General features: G+C 49.3%; 1 protein-coding gene across 3 annotated transcripts in view; it reads right to left on the reverse strand.

Annotated features, from left to right (window-relative positions):
* LOC134927139 (serine/threonine-protein phosphatase 6 regulatory ankyrin repeat subunit B-like) overlaps positions 1 to 21,623 on the reverse strand; it is a 223,420-nt gene that overhangs the window by 124,953 nt on the left and 76,844 nt on the right. For all 3 annotated transcript variants that reach the window (XM_063921203.1, XM_063921202.1, XM_063921201.1), the window contains 2 exons: positions 17,086 to 17,187; positions 15,964 to 16,062 (listed from right to left, as the gene is read on the reverse strand). In XM_063921203.1, coding sequence (XP_063777273.1) covers positions 15,964 to 16,062; positions 17,086 to 17,187 — 201 coding nt within the window. The remainder of the gene's footprint in view (positions 1 to 15,963; positions 16,063 to 17,085; positions 17,188 to 21,623) is intronic.

Genomic DNA, 21,623 nt, shown 5'->3' on the forward strand with positions numbered 1-21,623 from the left:
GCTGGGGCTCCACGGGTGGAGCCAGGAGTGGTGGGGGCGCGTCTCCGTCATTTCAGCCACCAGTGGGTTCGCTCACAGGTGGATCCCTGGGCTATACAGATTGTGTCTCAGGGATACAAGCTGGAATTCGAGGTGATGCCCCCTCACCGTTACCTCAAATCGGCCCTGCCAGCTTCCCCCATAGAGAGGGAAAATAAGATTTTACTTACCGATAAATCTATTTCTCGTAGTCCGTAGTGGATGCTGGGACTCCGTCAGGACCATGGGGATTAGCGGCTCCGCAGGAGACAGGGCACAAAAATAAAAGCTTTAGGACTAGGTGGTGTGCACTGGCTCCTCCCCCTATGACCCTCCTCCAAGCCTCAGTTAGGATACTGTGCCCAGACGAGCGTACACAATAAGGAAGGATTTTGAATCCCGGGTAAGACTCATACCAGCCACACCAATCACACCGTACAACTTGTGATCTGAACCCAGTTAACAGTATGACAAACGTAGGAGCCTCTGAACAGACGGCTCACAACAATAACAACCCGATTTTTTTGTAACAATAACTATGTACAAGTATTGCAGACAATCCGCACTTGGGATGGGCGCCCAGCATCCACTACGGACTACGAGAAATAGATTTATCGGTAAGTAAAATCTTATTTTCTCTGACGTCCTAGTGGATGCTGGGACTCCGTCAGGACCATGGGGATTATACCAAAGCTCCCAAACGGGCGGGAGTGTGCGGATGACTCTGCAGCACCGAATGAGAGAACTCCAGGTCCTCTTTAGCCAGGGTATCAAATTTGTAGAATTTTACAAACGTGTTCTCCCCCGACCACGTAGCTGCTCGGCAGAGTTGTAATGCCGAGACCCCTCGGGCAGCCGCCCAAGATGAGCCCACCTTCCTTGTGGAATGGGCCTTGATAGATTTAGGCTGTGGCAGGCCTGCCACAGAATGTGCAAGTTGAATTGTGCTACAAATCCAACGAGCAATCGTCTGCTTAGAAGCAGGAGCACCCAGCTTGTTGGGTGCATACAGTATAAACAGCGAGTCAGATTTTCTGACTCCAGCCGTCCTTGAAATATATATTTTCAATGCCCTGACAACGTCCAGCAACTTGGAATCCTCCAAATCGCTAGTAGCCGCAGGCACCACAATAGGCTGGTTCAGGTGAAACGCTGAAACCACCTTAGGCAGAAAATGAGGACGCGTCCGCAGTTCTGCCCTGTCCGAATGGAAAATCAGATATGGGCTTTTTTATGATAAAGCCGCCAATTCTGACACTCTCCTGGCTGAAGCCAGGGCCAGTAGCATGGTTACTTTCCATGTAAGATATTTCAAATCCACCGATTTGAGTGGCTCAAACCAATGGGATTTGAGAAAATCCAAAACTACATTAAGATCCCACGGAGCCACTGGGGGCACAACCGGGGGCTGTATATGTAGTACTCCTTTTACAAAAGTCTGGACTTCAGGAACTGAAGCCAATTCTTCCTGGAAGAAAATCGACAGGGCAGAAATTTGAACCTTAATGGACCCTAATTTGAGGCCCATAGACAATCCTGTTTGCAGGAAATGTAGGAATCGACCCAGTTGAAATTCCTCCGTCGGGGCCTTCCTGGCCTCACACCACGCAACATATTTTCTCCAAATGCGGTGATAATGTTGTGCAGTCACCTCCTTCCTGGCTTTTACCAGGGTAGGGATGACCTCTTCCGGAATGCCTTTTTCCCTTAGAATTCGGCGTTCAACCGCCATGCCGTCAAACGCAGCCGCGGTAAGTCTTGGAATAGACACGGTCCCTGCTGAAGCAGGTCCCGTCTTAGAGGTAGAGGCCACGGATCTTCCGTGAGCATCTCCTGAAGTTCCGGGTACCAAGTTCTTCTTGGCCAATCCGGAGCCACGAGTATCGTTCTTACTCCCCTTTGCCGTATAATTCTCAGTACTTTTGGTATGAGAGGCAGAGGAGGAAACACATACACTGACTGGAACACCCACGGTGTTACCAGAGGGTCCACAGCTATTGCCTGAGGGTCTCTTGACCTGGCGCAATACCTGTCCAGTTTTTTGTTGAGGCGGGACGCCATCATATCCACCTTTGGTTTTTCCCAACGGTTCACAATCATGTGGAAGACTTCTGGATGAAGTCCCCACTCTCCCGGGTGTAGATCGTGTCTGCTGAGGAAGTCCGCTTCCCAGTTGTCCACTCCCGGAATGAACACTGCTGACAGTGCTATCACATGATCTTCCGCCCAGCGAAGAATCCTTGCAGCTTCTGCCATTGCCCTCCTGCTTCTTGTGCCGCCCTGTCTGTTTACGTGGGCGACTGCCGTGATGTTGTCCGACTGGATCAACACCGGCTGACCCTGAAGCAGGGGTTTTGCCAGGCTTAGAGCATTGTAAATCGCTCTTAGCTCCAGTATATTTATGTGAAGAGACATCTCCAGGCTTGACCACACTCCCTGGAAGTTTCTTCCCTGTGTGACCGCTCCCCAGCCTCTCAGACTGGCATCCGTGGTCACCAGGACCCAGTCCTGTATGCCGAATCTGCGGCCCTCTAACAGATGAGCACTCTGCAACCACCACAGAAGAGACACCCTTGTCCGTGGAGACAAAGTTATCCGCTGATGCATCTGCAGATGCGATCCGGACCATTTGTCCAGCAGATCCCACTGAAAAGTTTGTGCGTGGAATCTGCCGAATGGAATCGCTTCGTAAGAAGCCACCATTTTTCCCAGGACTCTTGTGCATTGATGCACAGACACTTTTCCTGGTTTTAGGAGGTTCCTGACAAGTTCGGATAACTCCCTGGCTTTCTCCTCCGGAAGAAACACCTTTTTCTGAACCGTGTCCAGAATCATTCCCAGGAACAGCAGACGTGTCGTCGGGGTCAATTGAGATTTTGGAAAATTCAGAATCCACCCGTGCTGTTGCAGCACTACTTGGGTTAGTGCTACTACGTCCCCCAGCTGTTCTCTGGACCTTGCCCTTATCAGGAGATCGTCCAAGTAAGGGATAATTAATACGCCTTTTCTTCGCAGAAGAAACATCATTTCGGCCATTACCTTGGTAAAGACCCGAGGTGCCGTGGACAATCCAAACGGCAGCGTCTGAAACTGATAATGACAGTTTTGCACCACGAACCTGAGGTACCCTTGATGTGAAGGGCAAATTGGGACATGCAGGTAAGCATCCTTGATGTCCAGGGACACCATAAAGTCCCCTTCTTCCAGATTCGCTATCACTGCTCTGAGTGACTCCATCTTGAACTTGAATTTTTGTATGTACAGGTTCAAAGATTTCAGATTTAGAATAGGTCTTACCGAGCCGTCCGGCTTCGGTACCACAAATAGTGTGGAATAATACCCCTTTCCCTGTTGTAGGAGGGGTACCTTGACTATCACCTGCTGAGAATACAGCTTGTGAATGGCTTCCAATACCGTCGCCCTGTCTGAGGGAGACGTTGGCAGAGCAGACTTTAGGAACCGGCGAGGGGGAGACTTCTCGAATTCCAACCTGTAACCCTGAGATACTACCTGCAGGATCCAGGGGTCCACCTGTGAGTGAGCCCACTGTGCGCTGAAATTCTTGAGTCGACCCCCCACCGCCCCTGAGTCCGCTTGTAAAGCCCCAACGTCATGCTGAGGGCTTTGCAGAAGCCGGGGAGGGCTTCTGCTCCTGGGAGGGAGCTGCTTGGTGCACTCTCTTACCCTTTCCTTTGCCTCGGGGCAGATATGACTGTCCTTTTGCCCGCTTGTTCTTATAGGAACGAAAGGACTGCGGCTGAAAAGACGGTGTCTTTTTCTGTTGGGAGGGGACCTGAGGTAAAAAGGTGGATTTCCCGGCTGTTGCCGTGGCCACCAAATCCGATAGACCGACCCCAAATAATTCCTCCCCTTTATACGGCAATACTTCCATATGCCGTTTGGAATCCGCATCACCTGACCACTGTCGCGTCCATAAACTTCTTCTGGCAGATATGGACATCGCACTTACTCTCGATGCCAGAGTGCAAATATCCCTCTGAGCATCTCGCATATAAAGAAAAGCATCCTTTAATTGCTCTATAGTCAATAAAATACTGTCCCTATCCAGGGTATCAATATTTTCAGTCAGGGAATCCGACCAAACCACCCCAGCACTGCATATCCATGCATAGGCGATGGCTGGTCGCAGTATAACACCAGTATGAGTGTATATACTTTTCAGGGTAGTTTCCAGCCTCCTATCAGCTGGATCCTTGAGGGCGGCCGTTTCAGGAGACGGTAACGCCACTTGTTTTGATAAGCGTGTGAGTGCCTTATCCACCCTAGGGGGTGTTTCCCAGCGCGCCCTAACCTCTGGCGGGAAAGGATATAATGCCAATAACTTCTTTGAAATTAGCAGTTTTCTATCGGGGTTAACCCACGCTTCATCACACACTTCATTCAATTCCTCTGATTCAGGAAAAACTACAGGTAGTTTTTTCAGACCCCACATAATACCCCTTTTTGTGGTACTTGCAGTATCAGAGATATGCAAAGCCTCCTTCATTGCCGTGATCATATAACGTGTGGCCCTACTGGAAAATACGTTTGTTTCTTCACCGTCGACACTAGATTCGGTGTCCGTGTCTGGGTCTGTGTCGACCGACTGAGGTAAAGGGCGTTTTACAGCCCCTGACGGTGTCTGAGACGCCTGGACAGGTACTAACTGGTTTGCCGGCCGTCTCATGTCGTCAACTGATTTTTGTAACGTGCTGACATTATCACGTAATTCCATAAACAAAGCCATCCATTCCGGTGTCGACTCCCTAGGGGGTGACATCACCATTACCGGCAATTGCTCCGCCTCCACACCAACATCGTCCTCATACATGTCGACACACACGTACCGACACACAGCAGACACACAGGGAATGCTCTTATCGAAGACAGGACCCCACTAGCCCTTTGGGGAGACAGAGGGAGAGTTTGCCAGCACACACCCAAGCGCTACAAATATATAGGAACAACCCTACAGAAGTGTTGTTTCCTTTATAGCAGCTTAATATATCAATATCGCCAAAAAAGTGCCCCCCCTCTCTGTTTTTTTACCCTGTTTCTGTAGTGCAGTGCAGGGGAGAGTCCTGGGAGCCTTCCTCACAGCGGAGCTGTGCAGGAAAATGGCGCTGTGTGCTGAGGAGATAGGCCCCGCCCCCTATTTCGGCGGGCTCTTCTCCCGGTGTTTGTGAGACCTGGCAGGGGTTAAATACATCCATATAGCCCCAGGGGCTATATGTGATGTATTTTTAGCCAGAACAAGGTATTATCATTGCTGCCCAGGGCGCCCCCCCCCAGCGCCCTGCACCCTCAGTGACCGCTGGTGTGAAGTGTGCTGAAAAGTCTTCTGCCGCCGGTTTCTGGACCTCTTCACTTTTCGGCATCTGCAAGGGGGTCGGCGGCGCGGCTCCGGGACCGGACTCCATGGCTGGGCCTGTGTTCGATCCCTCTGGAGCTAATGGTGTCCAGTAGCCTAAGAAGCCAATCCATCCTGCACGCAGGTGAGTTCACTTCTTCTCCCCTAAGTCCCTCGTTGCAGTGAGCCTGTTGCCAGCAGGACTCACTGAAAATAAAAAAATCTAATAACTTTTTCTAAGCAGCTCTTTAGGAGAGCCACCTAGATTGCACCCTGCTCGGACGGGCACAAAAACCTAACTGAGGCTTGGAGGAGGGTCATAGGGGGAGGAGCCAGTGCACACCACCTAGTCCTAAAGCTTTTATTTTTGTGCCCTGTCTCCTGCGGAGCCGCTAATCCCCATGGTCCTGACGGAGTCCCAGCATCCACTAGGACGTCAGAGAAATAGTGTTAGCGGCAATTCACAAATTATATCTCCAGCAGGTGGTGGTGAAGGTTCCCCTCCTTCAACAAGGAAGAGGATACTATTCCACAATGTTTGTGGTACCGAAACCGGACTGTTCGGTCAGACCCATTTTGAATTTAAAATCCCTGAACATTTACCTGAAAAGGTTCAAGTTCAAGATGGAATCGCTCAGAGCGGTCATTGCAAGCCTGGAAGAGGGGGATTTTATGGTGTCTCTGGACATAAAGGATGCTTACCTGCATGTCCCCACTTATCCACCTCATCAGGAGTACCTCAGATTTGTGGTACAGGATTGTCATTACCAATTCCAGACGTTGCCGTTTGGTCTGTCCACGGCTCCGAGAATATTTACCTAGGTAATGGCAGAAATGATGGTGCTCCTTCGAAAGCAAGGAGTCACAATTATCCCATACTTGGACGATCTCCTCATAAAGGCGAGGTCTAGGGAGCAGTTGCTGGTCAGCGTAGCACACTCTCAGGAAGTGTTGCAACAGCACGGCTGGATTCTGAATATTCCAAAATCGCAGCTGATTCCTACGACGCGTCTGCCCTTCCTGGGCATGATTCTGGACACGGACCAGAAGAAGGTGTTTCTCCCGGCGGAGAAGGCTCAGGAGCTCGTGACGCTGGACAGAGACCTCTTAAAACCAAAACAGGTGTCGGTGCATCACTGCACGCGAGTCCTGGGAAAGATGGTGGCATCATACGAGGCCATCCCCTTCGGCAGGTTCCATGCGAGGATCTTTCAATGGGATCTGTTGGACAAGTGGTCCGGATCACATTTTCAAATGCATCGGCTGCTCACCCTATCCCCCAGGGCCAGGGTGTCTCTTCTGTGGTGGCTGCAGAGTGCTCACCTTCTCGAGGGCCGCAGGTTCAGCATACAGGACTGGGTCCTGGTGACCACGGATGCAAGCCTCCGAGGATAGGGGGCAGTCACTCAGGGAAGACACTTCCAAGGGCTGTGGTCAAGTCAGGAGACTTGTCTGCATATAAATATCCTGGAACTAAGGGCCATATACAACGCTCTGTGTCAAGCGGAGCCTCTGCTTCGCAACCAACCGGTGCTGATTCAGTCAGACAACATCACCGCAGTGGCTCATGTAAACCGCCAGGGCGGCACAAGAAGCAGGGTGGCAATGGCGGAAGCCACCAGAATTCTTTGTTGGGCGGAGAATCACGTGCAAGCACTGTCAGCAGTGTTCATTCCGGGAGTGGGCAACTGGGAAGCAGACTTCCTCAGCAGGCACGACCTCCACCCGGGAGAGTGGGGACTTCATCAGGAAGTCTTCACTCAGATTACAAATCGATGGGAACTGCCACAGGTGGACATGATGGCATCCCGCCTCAACAAAAAGCTACAAAAGTATTGCGCCAGGTCAAGAGACCCTCAGGCGATAGCTGTGGACGCTCTAGTAACACCGTGGGTGTTCCAGTCGGTCTATGTGTTACCTCCTCTTCCTCTCATACCCAAAGTGCTGAGAGTCGTAAGAAAAAGAGGAGTGAGAACAACACTCATTGTTCCGGATTGGCCAAGAAGGACTTGGTACCCGGAACTGCAAGAAATGCTCACAGAGGACCCGTGGCCTCTGCCCCTCAGACAGGATCTGTTGCAACAGGGGCCCTGTCTGTTCCAAGACTTACCGCGGCTGCGTTTGACGGCATGGCGGTTGAACGCCGGATCCTAGCGGAAAAAGGCATTCCGGATGAAGTTATTCCTACGCTGATAAAGGCTAGGAAGGACGTGACAGCAAAACATTACCACCGTATATGGCGAAAATATGTTGCTTGGTGTGAGGCCAATAAGGCCCCTACAGAGGAATTCCAGCTAGGCTGGTTCCTACACTTCCTACAGTCAGGAGTGACTATGGGCTTAACATTAGGATCTATAAAGGTCCAGATTTCGGCCCTATCCATTTTCTTTCAAAAGGAACTGGCTTCACTTCCTGAGGTTCAGACGTTTGTAAAGGGAGTGCTGCATATTTAGCCCCCTTTTGTGCCACCAGTGGCACCTTGGGATCTTAACGTGGTGTTGAGTTTCCTGAAATCTCACTGGTTTGAGCCACTTAAGACCGTGGAGCTAAAGTATCTCACGTGGAAAGTGGTCATGCTATTGGCCTTAGCTTCGGCTAGGCGTGTGTCAGAATTGGCGGCTTTGTCATGTAAAAGCCCCTATCTGGTTTTCCATATGGACAGGGCAGAATTACGGACTCGTCCGCAATTTCTGCCGAAGGTGGTGTCATCTTTTCATTTGAACCAACCTATTGTGGTGCCTGCGGCTACTCGTGACTTGGAGGATTCCAAGTTACTTGATGTAGTCAGGGCTTTGAAGATTTATGTAGCGAGAACGGCTGGAGTCAGGAAAACCGACTCGCTGTTTATCCTGTATGCATCCAACAAGCTGGGTGCTCCTGCTTCAAAGCAAACTATTGCTCGCTGGATCTGTAACACGATTCAGCAAGCTCATTCTGCGGCTGGATTGCCGCATCCGAAATCAGTAAAAGCCCATTCCACAAGGAAAGTGGGCTCTTCTTGGGCGGCTGCCCGAGGGGTCTCGGCATTACAGCTTTGCCGAGCAGCTACTTGGTCGGGTTCAAACACTTTTGCAAAATTCTACAAGTTTGATACCCTGGCTGAGGAGGACCTTGTGTTTGCCCATTCGGTGCTGCAGAGTCATCCGCACTCTCCCGCTCGTTTGGGAGCTTTGGTATAATCCCCATGGTCCTTACGGAGTCCCCAGCATCCACTAGGACGTTAGAGAAAATAAGATTTTACTCACCGGTAAATCTATTTCTCGTAGTCCGTAGTGGATGCTGGGCGCCCGTCCCAAGTGCGGACTTCCTCTGCAATACTTGTATATAGTTATTGCTTAAATAAGGGTTATGTTATGTGGCATCAGGTTGTCTGATGCTATGTTGTTTTTCATACTGTTGACTGGGTATGTTATCACAAGTTATACGGTGTGATTGGTGTGGCTGGTATGAGTCTTACCCTGGATTCCAAAATCCTTTCCTTGTAATGTCAGCTCTTCCGGGCACAGTTTCCTTAACTGAGGTCTGGAGGAGGGGCATAGAGGGAGGAGCCAGTGCACACCAGTAGTACTAATTCTTTCTTAGAGTGCCCAGTCTCCTGCGGAGCCCGTCTATTCCCCATGGTCCTTACGGAGTCCCCAGCATCCACTACGGACTACGAGAAATAGATTTACCGGTGAGTAAAATCTTATTTTCTCTTACGTCCTAGAGGATGCTGGGGTCTAATTTAGTACCATGGGGATGTACCAAAGCTCCCAGTACGGGAGGCTCCTGCAGAACCAATTGGCCTCTGAAGACCTAAAGTTTGGTCAAAGTATCGAACTTGTAAAACTTAGCAAACGTGTTGGATGATGATCCTGACCAAGTAGCCGCTCAGCAAAGTTGTAAAGCTGAGACACCCCGGGCAGCCGCCCAGGAGGAACCCACTTTACGAGTAGAGTGGTCCTTAACAGATTTTGGACACGGCAAGCCTGCCAAAGAATAAGCATGCTGGATAGTAAACCTGATCCAGCGAGAAATCGTCTGCTTAGAAGCAGGACACCCGACCTTGTTGGGATCATAAAGGACAAACAGAGCGTCCGACTTTTCTGTGACGAGAAGTTCTCTTCACATAAATCGTCAAAGCCCTCACAACATCCAAGGATTTTGAAGCAAACATTGAAACATAGAATTTGACGGCAGATAAGAACCACTTGGCCCATCTATTCTGCCCCTTTTTTTTATCCTTTAGGCAATCTCAACCCTTTTTGAACCTTAATTCTTTGTAAGGATATTTATATGCCTATCCCAAGCATGTTTAAATTGCTCTACAGTCTTAGCCTCTACCACCTCTGATGGGAGGCTATTCCACTTGTCCACTACCCTTTCTGTGAAGTAATTTTTCCTTAAATTTCCCCTGAACCTCCCCCCCTCCAGTCTCAGTGTATGTCCTCGAGTTCTAATACTTCTCTTCCTTTGAAGAATGTTTCCCTCCTGAACTTTGTTAAGACCCTTGAGGGGTCTTAACAAAGTCCATTGAGGGGTCTTAACTTTGTTAAGTAATTGAGGAGTCAGTAGCCACTGGCACCACAATAGGTTGGTTGATATGACAAGCCAACACAACCTTCGGAAGAAATTGCTGATGCGTCCTGAGCTCAGCTCTATCTTCATGGAAAATCAAGTAGGGGCTCTTGCAGGACAATGCCCCCAATTCCGACACACGTCTAGCAGATGCCAATACCAATAGTGTGACCGCCTTCCAAGTAAGAAACTTGACATCAACCTCCTGTAAAGGTTCAAACCAATCCAACTGCATGAACTGCAGCACCACATTAAGATCCCAAGGTGCCGTAGGAGGCACAAAGGGAGGCTGGATGTGCAGAACCCCTTTCAAGAATATCTGAACCACAGGGAGAGCAGCCAATTGTTTCTGGAAGAAAATGGACAAGGCCAAAATCTGGACTTTTATGGAGCCCAAGCGCAGGCCCATATCCACACCTGCTTGCAGAAAGAGGAGAAACCATCCTAGTTGAAACTCCACCGTAGGAAACTTCTTGGATTCACAACAAGACACATACTTTTCCAAATTCGATGGTAATGTTTAGACGTCACTCCCTTCCTAGCCTGTATCAGGGTAGGAATGACCTATTCTGGAATGCCCTTCCGAGCTAAGATCATGCCGTCAAACTTAGTCGTGGTAAGTCTTGATAAGCGAACGGCCCCTGTTGCAGAAGGTCCTCACAAAGAGGAAGAGGCCTCATATCTTCCAGCAGTAATTCCAGAAGATCCGCGTACCAAGCCCTTCTTGGACAGTCCAGAGCAATGAGGATTGCCTGAACTCTTGTTTTTTTTATTAGTCTGAGTATCCTTGGGATGAGTGAAAGTGGAGGGAACACATACACTGATTTGAACACCCACGGAGTTACCAGGGGTCCACCGCCACTGCCTGAGGGTCCCTCGACTTGGAACAGTACCTCAGCTTCTTGTTGAGGCGGGAGGACATCATGTCTATTTGAGGTACGACCCAAAGACTTGTCACCTCTGCGAACACCTCTTGGTGGAGGCCCCACTCTCCTGGATGGAGATCGTGTCTGCTGAGGAAGTCCTCTTCGCAGTTGTCCACTCCCGGAATGAAGATTGCTGACAGCGCCATCGCATGCTTTTCCGCCCAGAGGATGATTCTTGTTACCTCTGGCATTGCAGCTCTGCTCTTTGTTCCGCCTTGTCGTTTTATGTAGGCCGCTGTCGTTACATTGTCCGACTGAACCTGAATGGCCCGATCTTTCAGAAGATGTGCCGCTTGTAGAAGACCATTGTACACGGCCCTTAGTTCCTGAATTCCAGACTCGACCACCTTCCTTGGAAGTTTTCCCCTTGGGTGACTGCTCCCCAACCTCTGAGACTTGCATCCGTGGTTAGGAGGATCCAATTCTGAATCCCGAACCTGCGGCCCTCTAATAGGTGAGACGTTTGCAGCCACCAGAGGAGCGAGATTCTGGCTTTCAGCGACAGACATATCCTCTGGTGCATGTGAAGATGAGATCCCTACTATTTGTCCAGGAGATCCAGTTGGAAAGACCGTGCATTAAATATTCCGTACTGCAGCGCCTCGTAGGAGAAGGCGAATGCACTGATGAACCGATACCCGGGCTGGCTTCAGGACATCCCGGACCGTTGTTTGTATCACCAACACTTTCTCCACCGGCAAAAACACCCTCTGTACTTCCATGTCGAGGATCATCCCCAGGAAGGACAGTCTCCTTGTCGGCTCCAGATGCTTCTTTCGAAGATTCAGGATCCATCCATGATCCCGGAGTAGTTGAGTTAAGAGAGCGATGCTCTGCAACAGCTTCTCCCTGGAAGACGCTTTTATCAGCAGATCATCCAGATAAGGAATTATGTTCACACCCTGTTTGCGGAGGAGTAGCATCATCTCCGCCATAACCTTGGTGAACACCCCCGGTGCCGTGGAGAGTCCAAACGGCAGTGCCTGGAACTGATAGTGACAGTTAAGCAGCACAAATCTGAGATAAGCCTGATGAGGCGGCCAGATCGGAATGTGAAGGTATGCATCCTTGATATCCAGGGATACCAGGAATTCCCCCTCCTCCAGAACGGAGATCACCGCACTCCATTTTGAATTTGAATTCCCTCAAATAAGTGTTCAATGACTTTAGGTACAATATTGGTCTTACCGAACCATCTGGTTTCGTTACCACAAACAGGTTTGAGTAATAACCCTTGTTCGTTACGTGAGGTGGAACTGGAACAATGACATTTGACCTTAGCAATTTTTTAATGGCTTCCTGTAGGATAGCACTTTCTGTCAGCAAAGCTGGTAAGCCTGATTTTAAGAATCTGTGAGGTGGGAGTTCTTGAAACTCCAGTCTGTACCCCTGGGTAACAATTTCTTGTACCCAGGGGTCTAGGCCTGATGACGCCCAGACATGACTGAAATTGTTTAATCTTGCTCCCACCTGCCCGATCTCCAGGCTTGTTGACTTACCCGCAGTTGCCGTGGAGATCCATGTATCTAACCCTTCCCCAAACAGAACCTGACCTGTGAAGGGTAGGTTCTCCACACTCTTCTTGGATTCCGCATTCGCAGACCATTGGCCGAGACAGCCATGGAAGAGGCCCTCGCATTAAGATGGCCAAGGTCCTTCATGGCCTCCACCATGAAACCTGCAGAATCCTGTATGTGAGGTAAAAACAATTCAATGTCACTTCTATCCATAGAATCTAATTCCTCTAGTAATGTGCCTGACCACTTTACTGTGGCTTTAGAAATCCACGCACAAGCAATAGTAGGCCTTAAAGCTACGCCATTAGCTTTGTATAATGATTTTAGTGTAGTCTCAATCTTGTGGTCAGCCGGCTCTTTTAAAGCGGTGGACCCAGGGACAGGTAAAACCACTTTTTTAGACAACCTAGAAACAGAAGCGTCTACTACAGGCGGGTTTTCCCACTTTATTACATATAGAATAAACTAGAGAGAGCAGATAATAAAATAGACATAAAACTATTTATTATTCCACTAAAAGCATTAGTGCTCAATTAAAACATATACATTGTAACCTTAGAATTTAAATAGGACTCATATATATATATTTTGCACGGTGTCGTGTCTATCAATATGGACATTTGAATAAAGCAACTGTTTCTGGACATTTACAAATGTCCTGTCCATTTAGGAATAATTGGACACATCAAATCACGTCCAATTGGGGATTTTATCATCTTTTCCATTTCATTACAATATATTGGAACCAGTGCATTGTAAATTACAGTGGGTTGGATAATTTGGTATGTGGTTCTAATGTTACAATGTGTATGTTTAAATTGAGTACTAATGCTTTTAGTGGAATAATAAATAGTTTTATGCCTATTTTATTATCTGAGCTCTCTCTTATTGTTTATTCTATATATAATATTGTTTTGTTCAGGTATACCAGAATACCTTATGAGAGCAGCAAATAATACAATTTATCAGTGTGGTCTTTTTTGTACTTAAGCGCCTGTATTGATTTTTCCTGTATAGGAATATCTCTACTTTTTTACTTGTTTGGGATTTCCCACTTTTTCCTGTCATCCTCAGGGAAAGGAAAAGCAATGAGAACCCTTTTTGGGATCTGGAATTTTTTCCTCTGGGTTTTCCCAGGATTTTTCAAACATTGGGGCAGATGTATTAACCTGGAGCAGGCATAAGGAAGTGATAAACCAGTGATATGTGCAAGGTGATAAACGTACCAGCCAATCAGCTCCAATATGTAAAGTAACAGTTAAGAGCTGATTGGCTGGTGCGTTTATCACTGGTTTATCACTTCCTTATGCCGTCTCCAGGTTAATGCATCTGCTCCAATGAGTTTAATTCCTTAGACGCAGGGAATGTAAGGGAGGTTTTCTTATTGTCAGTAAAGTAAGTCTCCTCTGCAGGCTCAGGTACCTTATCAGTAATGTGTAAAATGCCCCTAATAGCCTCAATCATAAGTTGCACCCCCTTAGCAAGGGATGCATCCCCCCCCCCCTTGCATATCCCCATCACCGTCCCCTGTATCAGAGTCTGTATCCGTATCAGCTTGCATTATCTGGGCAAGAGCACGCTTCTTAGGGTAAACAATTGGGGTCTTTGAAGAGGTAGTGGGAGCTGAATACAACAAGACTTCAACAGATTGTCTCATTTTGAGCTATACGAGATGAAATCTGTGATATCATTCCCCTAATAGAATCCACCCATGGGGGTTCAGATTCAAAAGGCTGAGACAGTATATTACAGTCCTGAGTATATGGAATAGACTCTTCAGGTGAAGATACACACTCTGCAGCACAAGATACAGAGTTGTTAGACATGGTTATGTGAGCTATACAAACACACACACACACACACACACACACACACACACACACACACACACACACACACAGGAAAATGCAGACACAGTTTCCCCCAGAGTATCTTCGGAGAGACACAGAGAATATGGAGCCAACCACACAGCGCCCCAGTAGACAGTAGACAGCCGGCGCTGACTGAATAACCATAATAGATTAAACAGTTAATTCTACACTCTCCCCCCCCCCCCCCCCCCCCTGTCTATAACACCCTGGTACCGCAGAGGTATGCTGGAGTTATGTGGAGGGCAGCGCTCCCTGTCAGCATCTCTGTAGTGTGATCTGCAGGGGAAAAATGGCGCTAGTGAGTGCTGGATCCGCTCTGAGGAAGAAGCCCCCCCCCCCCGTAATGGCGCGTCTTCCCACTTTCAAGGATTATACTGGCCTGAGGTGATTTGGCTGCTAACAGTGGAATTAGCCCCTGTTAGCATCAGTGACCAGGGTAGGGTATTTGCGCTGGCCCAGTGCGCCCCTCACAGCGCCGCACATCAGTACCACTGAGCCCTCCGGAGCGCAGCCTGTCAGAGCTACGCTCCTACCCTTGTGCTGCCATTCCCGCCAGCGACCTGCTTATCAGGGCGCCGGCGTCATACTCACCACTCCATCTTCTGGCTCTGTTAGGGGGTGGCGGACATGCTGCGGGAGTGAGCGGTCGCCCCGTGGGCTTGCGATCATCACCCTCAGGAGCTCAGTGTCCTGTCAGCGAAGTTAGAGAACCATTAACTTCTAGAGTTGGTCCCCCCCCAAAGTCCCACGAAGCAGGGAGGCTGTTGCCAGCAGCCTGCCTGTACCTAACTACTCTTAGAAAACAACAAAACTAGAAAAATTCCTAGGAGCTCCCCTAGCTGTGACCAGCTCCTCCGGGCACATTTTCTAAACCGAGTCTGGTAGGAGGGGCAAAGAGGGAGGAGCCAGCCCACACAATTAAACTCTTAAAGTGCCCATGGCTCCCAAGGGACCCGTCTATACCCCATGGTACTAATGTGGACCCCAGCATCCTCTAGGACGTAAGAGAAAAAAATTATATATATATATAGATATATAGATATATATTTCAATTGATGTACGAACTGTCTATATGCAGAGGGCTGTGGATTTTCATTTTGAGAATTGCGTAAGTGACTTCTTTGGTCATACATTCCCCTCTGTGTGTATACCGCTTATGAACATGCAGGTTTTTACCGTCTTTGTCCTTCTGTAATTAAATTGTTTATTATTATTTAGTGTATGTGGATCACGTTTATATCCGGTGTTCACATTCTGGTAGAACCTGACACGTGTGACGGTGCTGCTTGGGGACACACTCATATGGCACACTAGTGGTCTGCTTGTGGGCCCATGAGGCATTGAACACGCCCTGCGTTCGTCCAGCCACGCCTGCGTTTTTCCGAACACTCCCTGAAAACGGTCAGTTGACACCCAGAAACGCCCACTTCCTGTCAATCACTCTGCGGCCAGCAGTGCGACTGAAAAGCTTCGCTAGACCTTGTGTAAACGACATAGTTCGTTGTAATAATATGACGCGCGTGCGCATTGCGCCGCATACGCAGAAGTGCCGATTTTTTGCCTGATCGCTGCGCAGCGAACAAAAGCAGCTAGCGATCAACTCGGAATGACCCCCAATGTCTCACATAGAAAATAAAAATAAAACAACAATATACTTCTGCAGGAAACACTGACACAAATAATAACCTGTTTTCCGATATCAATCAATAATAAGCGTCAAGTACCTTTGATTGCCACGTGACCTCCCCTCCTTCGTTAATCAGGGCGGTTACCATCTTGATGTTGCCGTATTGAGCCGCCACGTGCAGCGCAGTCTCGCCATTCTGCTGACAAGAAGGCAAACATATAACTAACGGATGTGGGAACACAATGCAATTATTTCTTAGGGGGAAATCGATGATCATAGATATCGCTGGTGTAATTCACTCTTTGTATCATTTCCTCTGATTATCTCTGTGTTTGTTCTGTCTTAGAATCTACATAAGTGGTAGCTGCCATACTGATTACTAAGGCAAAGTGTAAGGCTGCGTACACACTGGAGCGACGGGCATCGTAACGAACGCTCGTCAGCGGGGATTGCCATTACTCAATGGCACGATGTTAATGAAGGACGGAACGACAATGTTCCGTCCACCATCAGCATAAACAAGGACGCTAGCGACAGATGCGAAGTTTGATGTGCAGTAACCTAGCATCTGTCGCTTGCGAAAGTGGGAGCGCGCAATCCTGGGTACACACTGAGCGATGTAAGTGATGCGTCGCCCCAAAACGGCATTTTGGAGAGCCATCGCTCCAGTGTGTACTCAGCTTAAGGTAAGCCTGCGTCTTCCCATCCACTCGCATTACTCGCTCCCATTCACGATTGCAGGACTTTCTCCGTGCTGCACCCACTCTGTGGAATGCCCTACCGCACACAATAAGACTCTCCTCTAGTTTCCAAACCTTCAAGCGTTCCCTGAAACTCAGCTCTTCAGGCAGCTTATCACATTCCGGAACCGCAAACTCCTCTGCAGGAAGCCACCATAGGATGAGGCTCACTCAGAGCAGGCATGACAGATTTGCAGTCTTGTATGAATTAGTTGAATCATGTACAGGGGCGTGGTCAGTGATGTCACAGCAACTCAAATGACTGCTGCAGCAGCTTGTTGACCTGTGGGTGATCCCTTTAGTACACTGTCCTAAGATGTGGAAGGAGAATGAGCCGTCTATAAAGGAATGTGGGTTGGTATAGTTATATGCCAGGTAACAATGTGTTTTACCTCCATGATAGTGTAAATATCCTAAAAAGATTAAATGTCTGGGTGTAGTTATCTTTTGTCACTGGCAGCATTAATAAATCTATTCACCGCTCTCTCCATGTTGACGTCTGCTCCGCTCTTCAGCAGGATCTCAGCCACTTTCTCTCCGTCCTTTATCTGCGCAGCTATGTGTAGAGGAGTCTCCTGCGCCTGAGAGATAACGGCATGATAACAGTCACTAATTGTATTTATTAGCATTTATTCATATAGCTGGGCCCATAACGAAGGTGCTCTAGTAGTGTGCACAGGACCCATGGGGCCTCGGAGGGCTGACACATATAAGCCTTTAATAATTTCTACAGTAAGCTAAAGACGAGGCTATCACATATTGCATGACACGTAGGGAGATAGGGGGGAAATTATCTAAATCACTATTGTTTGTTCTTGCTTATAACAACCGTTGCCACTAAAATAAATACGTTTTGACCCCAATCCAGGGACAGAGCAGGAGGGAGATTGGGACGGGTTCGGTATGATTTACCTACGGACACAATACCGACAGTCATAATCCCGACAGTCAAAATACCGACATTCATTATGCCGACATGTTCAAAATGCCGACATAGTCAGAATATCGAAGTTCAAAATACTGACATGAGTTTTTCTGGGGTTTTTGTGTGTCAATGTGGACATAGGTCGACATGGACACCATGTAAGTGTACTGCGTCCCCTCGCACGGGCACGGTGCCTCACTGCACTCGGCGCACTATTATATTCCCCTTCCAGGTCCAAAGTATGAACAAGTCTGTTTTGGGGCAAAAATTCCTTTAAAACACATGACGGAATTTTGACATGTCGGCATTTTAAATGTCAGTATTCTGACTATGTCGGCATTTTAGACATGTCGGTATAATGAATGCCGGTATATTGACCATATCGGTATTTTGACTGTTGGTCAATGGCTGTAGGGATTATGACTGTCGCTAAATCAACTGCTACCCGATTGGGACAGAGAAGGCAGAGAGGTTGCAGGACAGGGCAGGGGGCAGCAGCAGACAGAGAGGGTGCAGGACAGGGTAGGGGGCAGCAGCAGAGAGGGTGCAGGACAGGGTAGGGGGCAGCAGCAGACAGAGAGGGGGCAGGACAGGGCAGGGGGCAGCAGCAGACAGAGAGGGGGCAGGACAGGGCAGGGGGCAGCAGCAGACAGAGAGGGTGCAGGACAGGGCAGACAGAGAGGGGGCAGGACAGGGCAGGGGGCAGCAGCAGACAGAGAGGGGGCAGGACAGGGCAGGGGACAGCAGCAGACAGAGAGGGGGCAGGACAGGGCAGGGGACAGCAGCAGACAGAGAGGGTGCAGGACAGGGCAGGGGGCAGCAGCAGACAGAGAGGGTGCAGGACAGGGTAGGGGGCAGCAGCAGACAGAGAGGGTGCAGGACAGGGCAGACAGAGAGGGGGTAGGACAGGGCAGGGGGCAGCAGCAGACAGAGAGGGTGCAGGACAGGGTAGGGGGCAGCAGCAGACAGAGAGGGTGCAGGACAGGGTAGGGGGCAGCAGCAGACAGAGAGGGGGCAGGACAGGGCAGACAGAGAGGGGGCAGGACAGGGCAGGGGGCAGCAGCAGACAGAGAGGGGGCAGGACAGGGCAGGGGACAGCAGCAGACAGAGAGGGTGCAGGACAGGGCAGGGGGCAGCAGCAGACAGAGAGGGTGCAGGACAGGGCAGGGGGCAGCAGCAGACAGAGAGGGTGCAGGACAGGGTAGGGGGCAGCAGCAGACAGAGAGGGTGCAGGACAGGGTAGGGGGCAGCAGCAGACAGAGAGGGGGCAGGACAGGGCACGGGGCAGCAGCAGACAGAGAGGGTGCAGGACAGGGCAGGGGGCAGCAGCAGACAGAGAGGGTGCAGGACAGGGCAGGGGGCAGCAGCAGACAGAGAGGGGGCAGGACAGGGCAGGGGGCAGCAGCAGACAGAGAGGGGGCAGGACAGGGCAGGGGGCAGCAGCAGACAGAGAGGGGGCAGCAGCAGACAGAGAGGGGGCAGGACAGGGCAGGGGGAAGCAGCAGACAGAGAGGGGGCAGCAGCAGACAGAGAGGGGGCGGTGCGGACCTGAGCTGCAGGCAGAGAGGGGGTGGTATGGGACAGAGCGAGGGTAGAGCAGCGGATTGATAGGCGGTGGGGCAGAGCAGCGGGCACTGAGGGTCCCATTACCAGCCATTAATATTACACTATTGATATTAATTTGGGCCTCTTATAGTCATAACATGATAATACTCTCATACTAATTATTGAGGCTTTGTTTCCTCTTATTCAGTATCACTTATAATAAATGCATTTCACCTCATCGTCTTCTGATCGGGGTTTTTGTAGCACTTTGACCATTTTTAATCGCTGCACATTGATGGCGGTTTTACATTGAGCCTTTAAACCAACGGACACAAAGGGGTAAATTTACTAAAGCATCTAAAAGTGAAAAGCGGTGATGTTACCCCTAGCAACCAATCCGATTCTCTCTATCATTTCCTAGGATGCAATAAATGATAGAGAGCATCTGATTGGCTGCTATGCCCAACATCACCTCTTTTCACTTTTAGAAGCTTTAGGGGGTTTAATGGTCACAATAACGAGCGGCGGGCAGTGGATTCAGCAAACATGGTCTCCAGTGAGTTCACCCCCTAAACTTTCATTTGAATGCAGAAGCGCACCCTCTGCCCCTCGCCAGTGTTTGTACCACTGCGCTATTTAGAAACGCCAGATATAAATGGGTCTGCCGGTGAATACATTCTCTTTCACTTCTAGATGTACCATAAGCAGACGATTCTCTTGTAATAAAATGCATCTTACAACCCCCGTCACTGTGTTCTGCATTAGGGGGTCATTCCGAGTTGTTCGCTCGCTATTTTTTTCTCGAAACGGAGCGATTAGTCGCTAATGCGCATGCGCAATGTCCGCAGTGCAACTGCGCCAAGTAAATTTGCTATGCAGTTAGGAATTTTACTCACGGCATTACGAGGTTTTTTCTTCGTTCTGGTGATCGTAATGTGATTGACAGGAAGTGGGTGTTTCTGGGCGGAAACAGGCCGTTTTATGGTTGTGTGCGAAAAAACGCTACCGTTTCTGGGAAAAACGCGGGAGTGGCTGGAGAAACGGAGGAGTGTCTGGGCGAACGCTGGGTGTGTTTGTGACGTCAAACCAGGAACGACAAGCACTGAACTGATCGCAGATGCAGAGTAAGTCTCGAGCTACTCAGAAACTGCACAGAGAAGTCTTTTCGCAATATTGCGAATCTTTCGTTCGCAATTTTGAGAAGCTAAGATTCACTCCCAGTAGGCGGCGGCTTAGCGTGTGCAAAGCTGCTAAAAGCAGCTTGCGAGCGAACAACTCGGAATGACCCCCTATAATGTACATTCAGCTACAACATATCGCACTGCTGGAGTTTGGCGCCATCATGTGGTCATGTAAAGTACTCCAAGGGAAGGTAGCTAGAATGGACTGTTGTCCTGTACATTGGGTATATCTGCCAGGCCACAATATAATCATACACCCACTGAGCAGGAAGTGCTAAGGAACAGGAAGGGGGTGTGCGCCTCGAAATGTGCATTCTGCAAACAAATAATTGGCTTTACAGAATGTATTTGAAGGACATATTGTTACAGGACCGACGTTATTCTTCAAGCCAGGTGAGCAGGATATTACCGCTTACCCTACATTACAGAGATCACCTTCATTACTGCAGGAAATTACATGTCATTCTCCGCTACAGGATATTACATGTCCTCTCCACTTCTACAGGATATTACAGTTTACCCTCCACTATTACAGGATATTACAGGTTACACTCTAATACTAAAGAATATTACAGGTCCCCTCCACGACTACAGGATATTACAGGTTACCCTCCACTACTACAGGTCATCCTCTTCTACTACAGAATATTACAGGCCACCCTCCGCTAGTACAGGATATCAGAATCAGCTTTATTGGCCAGGTATACTTGCGTATACTAGGAATTTGTCTTCTGTTTGCTATATAACAGTAGGCAAGTAAAGTCATACAGACAGGGCCGGATTAACAATGGGGCTGATGGAGCTGCAGCTCCATGCCCACTGTCCAAATAGGCCCACAGCACCTGAAGATTTTTGTGCTGCAGTAGACAGGAAAAATATTTTCCTTCTACTGCAGTCTGCCAGTGGACATCCGAGGCCCCGCCCACTCCCGGCAACAACATCCCCACCCACCCCAACCCAATCGGTGGATCAAGCGCGGCCACCGGTATACAGATATCACCTACTATAGCAGCACAGTGGAAGGCTTCTCTAGCCCTTCCTGCGCCGCATACATGGAGTGATTTGGCGCCTCCTCCGCGCCACGTGAGGTCACTGCGTGCGACGTAAAAAAGGTGCCGCTCCGCCACTCCCGCACCAAGAAGGATAGCATCCCGCAGCCAGCTATCGCATAATGTGGACTCCACAGCAAAGCCGGATAGTTACAAAACTGACAGGCAGCAGTTCCGTGGCGGCGGCAGGTTATCTAATCCTCCTGACTGAGGTAAGGTGACAGACCTATCTGTTTGGCTGCTGCTGATTGATAGGTATTACAGGTTGAGTCTCCCTTATCCAAAATGCTTGGGACCAGAGGTATTTTGGATATGGG

Source organism: Pseudophryne corroboree, chromosome 5 (assembly GCF_028390025.1).
Source record: "Pseudophryne corroboree isolate aPseCor3 chromosome 5, aPseCor3.hap2, whole genome shotgun sequence".
In the NCBI taxonomy this organism is placed as follows: domain Eukaryota; kingdom Metazoa; phylum Chordata; class Amphibia; order Anura; family Myobatrachidae; genus Pseudophryne; species Pseudophryne corroboree.